The 12,700-nt window shown below is 36.1% G+C and overlaps 1 protein-coding gene across 2 annotated transcripts in view; it reads left to right on the forward strand.

Annotated features, from left to right (window-relative positions):
- The first annotated feature begins 3,381 nt into the window (after positions 1-3,381).
- LOC117995860 (protein apterous-like) overlaps positions 3,382-12,700 on the forward strand; it is a 102,423-nt gene continuing 93,104 nt past the window's right edge. For both annotated transcript variants that reach the window (XM_034983872.2, XM_034983871.2), the window contains exon 1: positions 3,382-3,532. In XM_034983872.2, the coding sequence (XP_034839763.1) occupies positions 3,497-3,532 (36 nt within the window). In that variant the 5' untranslated portion in view covers positions 3,382-3,496. The remainder of the gene's footprint in view (positions 3,533-12,700) is intronic.

Genomic DNA, 12,700 nt, shown 5'->3' on the forward strand with positions numbered 1-12,700 from the left:
CAGCCCACCAGTTTAACTGAATTTGATGAAATTTGGTAAGTACCTACCTACAGAGTTAGCTTACATCCTGGGGACGGACATAGGCTTCTTTTTATCCCGGAAATAGAAGAGTTTCCACGGGATTTATTTTTAGAAAAGCTTAATCCACGCGGACGAAGTTGCGGGCTTCATCTAGTAAGTAATAATATTATGAATGCGAAAGAGTGTCTATCTGTCTCTCTGCTTGATTTTCACAGTCCATCCGTTTAACCGATTTCGAAATTTGGTGCAGACTATAGCTTGCGTCCTGGGGAAGGACATGGGCTACCTTTTTTATGTGATCGGACTTCACTTGCGCTTTGTACTTAGAGTAGGAATCTGTGCTCGGTCGTTAGTAGCGCTTTGCTCTGTTGAACACCGCACGATTTTCAGAAGCTAATTTACCTATCTACTTACTCAGTGACTTTTAAACCAGGTGAAGGTGGGTATGACTACTTACTTTCAGAGTATCAGTCCGCCACAATCTTCGCAAGGCCCCAAAAGGCCCACCATTTTGCCAAATGATTCTCACTAGACGAGCCCACTTATCGAGGGCTAATAATTTTATTACCATGATTTTAGGAAGCAAACTTGCGCTTTAAAGTAAGTGGATTAGTAACGGAAATACACTTTTAGATTTGGACTGACTAAACAATATTTCAGAACTTTAATAACTATGTAAATTGTTATTAAGTATAATTCAAATTTATATTTTCACAGTTGACAGCAAAGGTCGTCTGTCTACGAAGAACACACAGTCCATACAAAATGACTCCTCACGCGCCATTTTAACTGTATGGGTCAACTGTCATGTCAAAATTACAGTTCACCTTAGAAATAAGGACTAAAATCGTACCTAAGTATTCTTGACCTGAAATTTGACGCATAAAGTTAAAATGGCGCGTGAGGAGTTAAATTTTACGCGTTATGAGTATAATTTTACTATCATTTTACCAATCGCCTAAGAGCCAGCGCGTGCCAGCCCTTCGTTATTTTATAAAACCGAAAATTTTATCTGCGTATTGTCCCCAACACTGAGAAGCGATCAGCGATTATGAAGTTTGGGTCATGGTGGCTTTGGGAGATAACAGGTAACAAAGGTGTAACGAATTTTACGTGAATAGGTAGGTAGGTATATTATAGCAACCCCATGCCAGACACCCTTAAACTTCAAACTCTAAGGGCGTCTGGCAGAGAGTTGTCACGGCACTTAGTGTCTGGCAAAGCATAAAGTGATTTCTAATACTACCTATTCGGAATAAAATATAGAAAATATTAGCTGTACCTAGGTACTTTGACCTAAGATTTTTTACACCTTTGTTACCTGTTATCTCGCAAACCCACCATAATCCGAACTTCATAGACACTGATCGTTTCGCCCTCTATTGGTGACAATACGCCGAGAAACTTTTAGCTTTTGTAAAATAACGAAGGTCTGGCACGCGCGGGCTCTCTGTCCATAGGATATCAACTTGATTGACGTTTGTACCTATAGGTAGCTATACTCAATGTAGCTATATCTGTTATTTCAGTATTTTTTATAAAACCTTTTTATTAGGTGGAATTGTTTGTACTTACTGTATGTTGCCTTCATTCGGCTTCACCTGTTACTCTAGGTATTCGCTACGGATATCACGCTCACCACCTCCTCCCTTTTTTCCACTCCGCCTCGTAGGCTCGCTTCATTCAGAATCCTCTTCGCGAGCTTCTGACTAGGTACCTACGCGTTTTCAATCAAAATAAGTAATCATTTGTTTTTTGAAATACCTACTGTAGGTACTTAGGTACAGTAGGTACCTACAGGTAACAATCAATAGGTAGGTATACATTACTGCACGAGACCGGGAAGTAAGTAATTAAGCGTTTTCTGGTCGAGTGTGAGTTAGATGGCCTTGGCGAGGACGTCTATAATACGAGGCCAGAAAGGCACTCCCGGTCAAGGCATGTATCTATATAGTGCTTTTCCAAAAAATTAAACAAGTACCTATAGGTAAGTAAATTGTTTAAAAAAATCACATTTTGCTAATTCGGCGTCTGTTCTCAAATTAGGTGTGCAATAAAATTCCATAGGTAGATACGTAGGTACTTACCTACCTACTATCCTCACTTGAACTCATTTTTAACCGACTTCAAAAAAGGAGGAGGTTCTCAATTCGTCGGAATCTTTTCCGTGGCCTAGCGGTCAAAGGCGTCGGGCGCGATACCCAGATGACGCAGGTTCGAATCCTGCCAACCGTCAATTTTTGATATGTACTTAAAATTATTTAGATATATATACCTAGGCTAAAGAAAAATTATGAATATTGATACAGTTCTTGCAATGCACGAAGCAGTGTGGCTCATGCTTGTGTTTAAGTCGTATCGGTATAAGCACACGTAGGGATATCTTCTCGTGTATAAGTAAGGTACACTGAATGTGTGCGTTTGCGAGCGCTTGCTCGCGACTGATTGGTCCGACATGCACGCACACCTACGCAATGCCCGCGTATCCGACGCAACCACGAGTAAAGTCCACTCGCCTTCGTGAATTGCAAGAACTGTACAAGATACCTATTCAGGAAGAAAGATTATTCCAAATTCAAAATTATTAGGCATGTTTAGTGCTTTTCTAAAAAAGAAAATTATTTAAAAAAATACTTTTTTTGCCTAACTCATTTTATCTAAGTAGTAGGTAACTTGTTTAATAAGTAGATACATATTATAGAATGATCATAAAAACATTTGACAGTTTTTGGTAGGTACTTACCTACCTAATAATTTTAAAGGTGGTCGTAGATACTGTTATTATGCAGTTGACCCATAGAGTTAAGATGGCGCGCGAGGAGTCTTTTACGGACTATCTCTACTTATAATTATAAAAATGAATCGCCAAATGTGTTGCTGCTCGCAAATCTCGAGAACAGCTGAACTAATTTCAGAACTTTTGTTGGTGTAAGTCCTAGGTGTCTGAAATTGTTGGTAGGTAGGTACCTACATAGGTATACCTACTAACCCACCTGTCAAATTAATTGATATCATCTCAGCTCGGTTATTTCTTACTTGGTGATTAAAAAACTGGCACCAAAACGACTGAACAGTAAGTAGATAGGTATGTGCAAATCGCGCTATCAATAAATTGCCTTCATAGTGCGAACATTCGATCGAACGGACTAAAACTATTTCAAGAGAGGGCCACTTGAGCGCAATTCGTTACTTTGCACAAAAAGTTGCGTCAAAAATTCAATAACAACTTTTATGAAATAAAAAAAACGTTGGCTCGTGTCCTCAAGTTCTCATCGACCGGCAGGCGGGACCAGGGGCGGGGCCAGGCCTCCTCCGGCCGGAGTCAGGGCCGAGGCACGGGCGCCGCAGTCGCGAGTCCGACGCGACGCGCCGCGCACGTTGTCATGCACCGCGGGCTGTGTGTGAGTGCCACAGTGTAGTGGGGCAGAGGCCCATTTTACGTTCGAAAATAGAAAACGGAAAGATTGACCCCCAGATGGGAGTGTACGAAGAGAGGGGGGCGATGCACTGGGTAAGATTTCGTGTACTTTCAACTTTTCACCTCTTGCCGGGCTTTTCTTGATAAAATTTACGAAGCCCAACCTAACTTTCCCATCGTGATGAAAAATTTAATATTTTTTCATTTATTTTTGCTACTTTCCCATTGCCTGGCCGATCGCACAGATAGTTATGTATGTACCCACCTACCTATCTACTTTAAGGTTGGTTGTCCCCCTCTTAATAGAAATAGAAATACATAGATTTTTTTTCATGTAGGTATACACTTTTACAAGCGTTATTGAATCGTCAAAAAAATCGACCACTGGTTCGGAATGACATTCCTACCGAGAAGAACCAGTAAGAAACTCAGCGGTTGCTCTTTTCAAATGTTTAATTTACAATAACATTATGCCAAATAGAATTCAATTCCAAATATCATTATTAATGCATTATTTAGGGACTTGAACAAAGTTTTATATCATCAAATTATTGAGATATCTTTAAAAAGTCACTAAATCTATTGTTATATAACATAGATAAACAAGGGATGCAATGTAGGTACCTACCTAGGTACCTACTGCCTACCATAGGAAGTTTAATAATCCATACTTCCATACTAATATTATAAATGCGAAAGTGTCTGTCTGTCTCCTAGCTTTTCACGGCTCATCCGCTTAACCGATTTTTACGCGTACAGAGCTAGCTCGCATCCCGGGGAAGGCTACTTTTTATCTCGGAAAATCAATGAGTTCCCACAAGATTCTTAAAACCTAAATCCACATGGACGAAGTCGCGGGCATCATCTGATTTTTTATTTATAAGTTTGTTTTAGGTAATTTATCAATGTTGTACCTACCTAGAGCTTCTGTAGGTATACTTAGGTACATACCTACATACCTTACACCTATACCCTACCTTATAGGTACCTACATGCGCGATTTCGCTGAAACTGTGAAATGTGTGTTAAATTTTATATGCTTCATGCTTTTACATACTGCATACTTTGTGAAAAGCGATTTTTCTATCGAACACGTTTTCCTTTATCCATACTTTAATATTTGATTTAAATACGAAAGAGTGTCTGTCCGTCTGTCTGCTAGCTTTTTATGGCTCATCCGTTCAACCGATTTTTACGTAATTTGGTACAAAGACACTTGCATGCCGGGGAAGCACAGGGTTCTTTTTATCCCAGAAAATCAAAAAGTTCCCACTGGATTTTAAAACACCTCAAACCACGCGGGCGAAACTGCAGGCATCATGTAGTGGGTACGGTCTAGTTATATTAGGTAGGTATTGCCATCTCGACCTGTCGCGCATTATACTTACCTACTTTCTGTACAACGGAAATCTGTCAAAGGTCCTGGCAAGCAAGCCCATCTCGTTAACCATGGGACTGACTTTATTATTTTAAGCTGATTTATTAGGTACCCCATAATTATGAAATTATGCTAATAGCTAAGAGGTACATAATATTATGTTAAAAAGAAATAAATGAAAACAATATTTAAATACGTGGGTGGGTGGGGGAGAAAGTGTAGATACACTAACTACCAACTACCACATGAGGTTGCAGTCAAGGTCTAACTTGTAGTAAAAGAAATCTATTAGGTAGGTACCTACTTGCGTATTAGTTGTATAAAGTAGCTCTTATGCATCATGTGATTGTTTTCCCATAACATATCTACCCCTATAGTTTAGACTCGTAAGTTGCATATTGGGACCGATTCTCTTGTACACAATCTCTAAACTAAACTAAATTAACAGGTCTAAATCTAGTGATATCAAGTAACATTATGAAATGGATGGCAATAGATTTAGACGTGCCATTTTAGTTCAGAGATTGTGAAGGATTGTGTACATCGGATATACTTAGCCACATTATGCCTCTTATGTGTTAGTTGAGTCTGTGTCAATAAGCCGTCGGGCCCTTGTTCGGAGAATTCGTTTTGAGGTTCTTGATGAAAGCTAAACGTTTTTAAGATGGTTCTTCTGCATATCCTGTAACTAGACCTGGAAGCTGGGCACAGGATTTGTAAAATTAAAATTTATCGTACCTATTATGTTAAATGATACCAGCTGATAAGTACCTAGGTATACCTATGTAAGTAGTATATTATTTTTTACGTATCTCACTGAATATTGATTTTTCTTAATCTAATAATTTATACCTAATTATTAATTGTTTTCGGGAAAATACAAGAAAATATAAAATTAGGTACCTACCTATCTTCTACATAGGCACTTATCTCATAAAGAATTAAAGTAGAGGTATACCTATATATGATGTATTGTTACAATCCATACTGTCTGTCTGTCTGTCTGTCTGTCTGTCTGTCTGTTTGTGTGCTAGCCTTTCACGGCCTATCCGATAAACCGATTTTGACGAAATTTGATACAGCGATAGCTTGCATCCCGGGGAAGGACATAAGCTACATTTTATCCCGAAAAATCAAAAATCAAAAAATTCAATCAATAATCCCACGGGATTTTTAAAAACCTAAATCCAAGCGGACGAAGTCGCAGGCATCATCTAGTAAAAAATAATGATTAGTGAGGTGACACAATGGCATTTTCACTTTGAAATAAAAAATTGAATTTACCGCGAATCATCTGAAAGGCCTACCTAGTTTATTTATTTATTTCAGACTACGCAAAAAACAACCATAGGTAGGTATGAACTTTCATATTTATAAACAACTAGCTTATGCTCGCACCTTCATCCGCGTGGACTATAGGCACACATTTTGAATCCATATTGTTCCCACTTAGGGGTTGAATTTTCAAATATCCTTACTTAGCGGATGTTTACATCATAATACTTAGCTATCTGCAATCCATAAAGCCCGATTCGTTCAGTAATTTGAACTGTGCGTTGATGGTCAGTCAGTCAATCAATCAGTCACTCAGTCAGTCAGTCAGCTTTTGACTTTACATATTTTTAGATATATATATGTATATACACTTTTTCAAAATATTTTACGGGACTCATGGGTCATTATTTATTGATTATCACTAGCATATCATCTGATTATAATCATATTAACCTTGGCCAATAAATAATAAGCTAACCTGTAGGTATACCGACGTATTGGAAGTCAAATATTCAAATAATGAGCGAACGGCCACGTATTCGCTTCCTTGGTGATTTTTACAAATCCTGACCTAATCACAGTGCGACAAGGATTTTTTGGCGCGTGGCCAGAATCGGAACTAACGCCCCCATCTTGTGAAGTGTCACGCTGACCGTTTATAAGTGGTGTTGCTAAGTAAAAAATCTGAAATTCACCTTTCTTAGGGTTCCGTACCTCAAAAGGAAAAACGGAACCCTTATAGGATCACTTTGTTGTCTGTCTGTCAAGAAACCCACAGGGTACTTCCCGTTGACCTAGAATCATGAAATTTGGCAGATAGGTAGATCTTATAGCTGACATTTGGGAAAAAATCTAAAAACCGTGAATTTAGGGTTAGATCACACAAAAAAAATTAAATTGTGGTCATAAACTAATTAGTATTTTCAACTTTCGAAGTGAGTGACATCAAGTGGGGTATCATATGAAAGGTCTTCACCTGTACATTCTAAAACAGATTTTAATTATTTTATGCATCATAGTTTTTGAATTATCGCGCAAAATGTCGAAAAAATACGACTTTAGTACGGAACCCTCATTGCTCGAACCTGACTCGCACTTGACGGTTTTTTAAATACTAGAGCCATTCCATATACACAACATCACGATAAATCCTTATAATATATACAGCATACTTAAATGTGTCTGTATCATATAGCTATATTTAGCACTAGGTAAATATATTATTTGAGCAGGTAAACATGATAAGTTGCAAGTTCATGGCGTATTAATGATTTTTATTATTAAAAATGAAAATGAAATGAAAATCTTTTTTTATTCGTATAAACTTTTACAAGTGCTTACGAATATTCGGATGCATCTACCACTATTCTTTCTCGATTCGGAAACAGGGATGGCTTTCTCAATTTCTCATTCAGTTAAAACTAGATGCAGCTTACCCGATTTTCGACATTGACATTTTCAACATATTCCCTAAAATTGAGGAAATTTTATTTGCTGGCAGTCTTTGTTCTACAACTACGCCCCCTGTCAATGTCATCCAAGTGCCAAAAGAGCCTTGTCGTTCTAGGTATCTATTCCTTGTCTACACAATAAAGGGAACTTCTGGGCGAAATTTCATGTTCTGTGTCCAAGGACTTGAGCTGGGCGTTGATGAGTCAGTCAGTGAGTCAGGCAATTTTAAACATTTTTCGAAGAAAATCGTCTCAACACCTACAATACTAAACTCTAGATTTTTGAGATCGATATTGGATAAGTATTGATAAGTAGGTCATATTAATTTAGAAGTTTCAATGACGTTCAAAACTTTTAGCCACTCCAATATCGTTGAAGTCTTTTATAGCTCGATGTCGTCTCGACTCCTTGATAGGCAAAATAACAATTATTCTTTTTTGTCTATCCTAATCCTAATCCCTAGAGATCCTAATCCTAATAATATTTAATATTATAAATGTGATAGTGTGGATGTTTGGATGGTTGTTACTCAATCACGAAAAAACGGCTGAACGGATTTGGATAAAATTTGGAATGGAGATAGATTATACCCTGGATTAACACATATGCTACTTTTCATTCCGGAAAATCAAAGACTTCCCGCGGGATTTTGAAAAATGTTATTCCACGCGGACGAAGTCGCGGGCATCAGCTAGTAAATATATAAACGGAAAAGCTGACTGATTGAATGACTGATCTATCAACACACAGCTGGAACTACTGAACGGATAGGGCTGAAATGAGGCATCCAGATAGCTATATTATGACTTAGACACCCGCTAAGAAAGGACTTTTGAAAATTCAATCTCTAAGGGGGTAAAATAGGGGTTTGAAATTTATATAGTCCACGCGGACGAAGTCGTGGGCATAAGCTTGCATTAATATATATCTGTGATAATCTGGCTGTATCTCGTGAACCTTAATAGGTTGAGACTAGAGAGTTGAAATTTTTACAGGGCTTGTAAGTTTCTATTGCCGCTATAACAAAAATAATAAAATGTAAGTTAGGTAGGTATTGGATTTTTCTGTTAAGAAATTCTCAATAGATACCTACTATCCCGGAGCTAAGTAGGAAGTTGGCGGTGTTTCACCCATCCAGTTACCGACTTTGATAAATCTTGCTTAACAACCGCAATCGATTGAAATGCGTTGTCACAACTACACGTTCGCAGCCTCACTATAGGTTTAGTACGCGACAGGTCTAGATAGGTAGGTGTGAAAATGCACAAACGCAGAGCCCCCGCGCTAACCTGGTGCGGGCGAGTGCGGGTCGTCAACCTGTCGCGGACTATACCTATATGTAATAATTAGATATACATCTACCTAAGGGTACAAAAACCCACATAAAAATTAGTTTTTGTGAAAGTCTAAAAAGATATTATCATTATATTTTATTTATTGCATGTACAAAGATAAAGTGCCGCATATTTATTTTGATAAGTAGGTTTGTAGGTAGGGACTACTTTGTTTCAAATTTTTTATTTTAAGTGACGAAACTCCATTACCTACCAATGTGATAGTAAGTAATATAGACATATGCAAATGACTGTTTTGATATATAGTTGTAAAACTGACATGTTTTTAGCAAGTAGCGTCAATAAAATTTAATACCATACGTAATGTATGTATAATAAAATTTGAAAAACCTTAAGACACAAGAATTCAATTTAATCCTTAGTTTTTTATCGCCAGTAGGTACATAATTAACCTTTTGCCGACGGCTCCGCTGACACGATCGAATTCCGTAGGTGCAAACGCTAACTTTATTTATTTATTTAAGTTTTATTTATTTTACACATAAATAAATCACAAACGACACGTTTAACTTCTTAATTACTGGCATTAGTCTTATTTATGGACGTTTGTAATAATAATAAAAAAAATGATACCGAGAAATTTAAATGAATGCAAAAGGAAGAAATGTTTAGTGTTCAGTAATGCCATTAACTTGTGATAAAATTCAGTTTAGTGATAGTTTACCAGTAGTTTACGTAATGTTTTGCTTGTCATTAATTTGATTGATTATTATTCTGATACCCAGTAGCTTGAGCAGCCACTAGGCCGCGATTACACCTGTAAGTTTTATTCTCGTAAGTATCTTACATAATTAAAAAGTGTTTACATTGGTAAATTGGTCGTAAGTTAATTATGTAAGCTACTTACGTGAGTAAAACTTACAAGTGTAAAATTTGTGGCCTTAATTAATTGACAATAAATTAACTAAGGTACTTAAAGGACAATAGGCTACTTGACAATTTTTTTAAGTTGGTCTTAAATGGTTAATATTTGTCCTATTATATCAAAAAAATTAACACTATATTTTTTTGCGCCCTATATTTTTTGGTGTTTTCACCTGTCTAAGAAAAATATTTTTTTAAATTAAAGTTTTACGGTTTTTAGGGCGCAAAAAAATATAGTGTTAATTTTTTTGATATAATAGGACAAATATTAACCATTTAAGACCAACTTAAAAAAATTGTCAAGTAGCCTATTATAAGAGTGTTTACATTAGTGAATACTCGTAAGTTAATCACGTAAAATTTAACGTAATGTTTTGCTTGTCATTAATTTTGTCATTAATTTGATTGATTATTATTCTGATACCTAGTAGCTTGAGCAGCCACTAGGCCGCGAATACATCTGTAAGTTTTATTCTCGTAAGTATCTTACATAATTAAAAAAATGTTTACATTGGTATAAGCTAAGCCTTCCGGATAAAAGCTAGAAGCTATAAAACTTTTTAACAATAGTGTTTTGTCTTTTGAACGGTCATAAGTCCTAATGTGTGCGAGTAAAATAAAACCTAAGAACTACTTATTTAAAGCTAAAAATTTATCATTATGTCCCGCAAACAAAGAGATTCTACACCTGCATAGGGTTGTCGAATAAAATTTTCTTCTCGGTTCTTAGTGTTAATTCTTTCGTCGGCAATACCATATATTATTTTTTCCCAGTTCCGTATGGCAATTTAGTAAGTCCAGCAGTTTTTTTTAATGCACTGGGTCCCATTTCTCTAAAAAGTTCACTGTACACATTTTTTACTATTAGTTTAGACTGAGGATTTAAATGAATCCGAACACAATTAAAACTGTTTTCATTTGCTTCTTCCCACGGACGAAACATAATTATTTATAATTTAATTTTTTATAAATAGGTGCGTGGTTATTTTGTCAGTTCTAAAGGACTGATCGGGATTTCCGGAATTCCAAGTTCCGGTTGTTGCAAGATGCAACCCTGTTGTAAAAAAATTTGTTACTCTATTGTTATTATCAATGACGTTATTTGACATTGAACCTTAACGCAAACAGTTACATTAGCGTTTTGAATGTGTTAGTAGTGACTTATGATCTTTTGGAATATTTTATCTAATTAGTTAACTTTTGTGGCATTTAGTTTTTAGCCGGCCGGCCGAACTACATTAGTTGTAAGTTTATTATGTAAGCTACTTACGTGAGTAAAACTTACAAATGTAAAATTTGTGGCTTAATTAATTGACAATAAATTAACTAAGGTAGGTACTTAAAGGACAATTATAAGAGTGTTTACATTAGTGAATACTTACTTTATTTTGCATGAGCAAAAGTTCATAAAGGTTTATAGTTCAATTCGCGGGTGAAAGTGTAAAATAATTCAGCATTTTAAGTAATTGATATGAGTTTATTCAATGAATGCGGAGGAATGATTTTTCCGGCCAGGTTAAGGGAACCGTAAAACAACCTCTCAATTTAAATATTATTTTGGATTTATTACCACTGGTTCGTATTATTTCTTTGCTCGATTATTTATTTATATATTATGTTTAAATAGACTTGAAAAATTATTATTACTAGCTTATGCTCGCGACTTCGTCCGCGTGGACTACACAAATTTCAAACCCCTGTTTCACTCCCTTAGGGATTGATTTTCAAAAATCCTCTCTTAGCGGATGCCTACGGCATAATAGCTACGAGTATCTGCATGCCGAATTTCAGCCCGATCCGTACAGTAGTTTGAGCTGTGCGTTGATAGGTCAGTCAGTCAGTCACCTTTTCCTTTTATATATTTAGATTAAGAGCGCATATAGATTGTAATCTAAAAGTCAGAGTCAGGCAGTAACTTTGAAAAACTGATAATATAATAAAAAGATCGTTGACCAATTTTTATACCTATGAAATTAAATAATTCCGAGTGGAATAATGTTAAAAACCATTAAGTTTCCAGGTATTTTTTTTGGGTTTTCTAATCTGAGTATGTTTTATTTGTAGCAGGGAAGCACAAAAATTAAATTAAAGCATATATGCACGCATATTATGCTCGTAGGTGTTCGCACTCTTGCATAGATATAGGTACTATACTTAACTTCGTAATAATAATTATGATCTAAATAGATAATGTAATATTATGTGCTTTATGTTAAGTTAAAGGATGTTCGATATGTCGTCGGCGAGTCGTTGCATAATCATGATATAGTGTAGGTATTTACTTTGAAGTGAATGTGTATTCGGAGTAGTGCTTTCCATTTTAGGGCTGAGAAACTGGTTTCCCTGGTTTGTATATCCGCTGATCTCTTGCAGCTATATAATATTGGCGTCGTAATGTAAAAGCTATGCATGAAAAATAGAACGCTGTAACATAACGTGTTCTCTTCTATTTTTTTAATCAGTAGGTACCCACTACCCATATTATAAATGCGAAAGTGTGTTTGTTGGTAGGTATGTTGGTTTGTCCTACAATAACGTCACAACGGTGCAACGGCTACTTGACTCATATCTAATTTCGTCCAATAAAATATGATTATTTATTATAGTATTTTGCTTAAGACAACGAAATATATCAATAACAATTATTAAGAACGCAGGATGGATATATAAATCCAATTTAAAAAAATACAATTTTTATTTTTATTTGAAACGCAGAAAACGCTGTCAGCCATGATGTGACGTAATTAAATATGTTAACAAAGAAATGTCATCCCTATGTCACGCGGGGACTAACGTAGTATCCATAGGTATATATAAAATTTAGAGTCCTGACTAACTTATATATCAACGCACAGCCTAAACATCTAAACAGCTGGTCCTAGATACATGAAATTTGGTGGGTGTGTTCTTTGTAGGTAAAGAGAAGGTATCCACTAG

The sequence above is a fragment of the Maniola hyperantus genome, chromosome Z, assembly GCF_902806685.2.
Source record: "Maniola hyperantus chromosome Z, iAphHyp1.2, whole genome shotgun sequence".
NCBI lineage: Eukaryota > Metazoa > Arthropoda > Insecta > Lepidoptera > Nymphalidae > Maniola > Maniola hyperantus.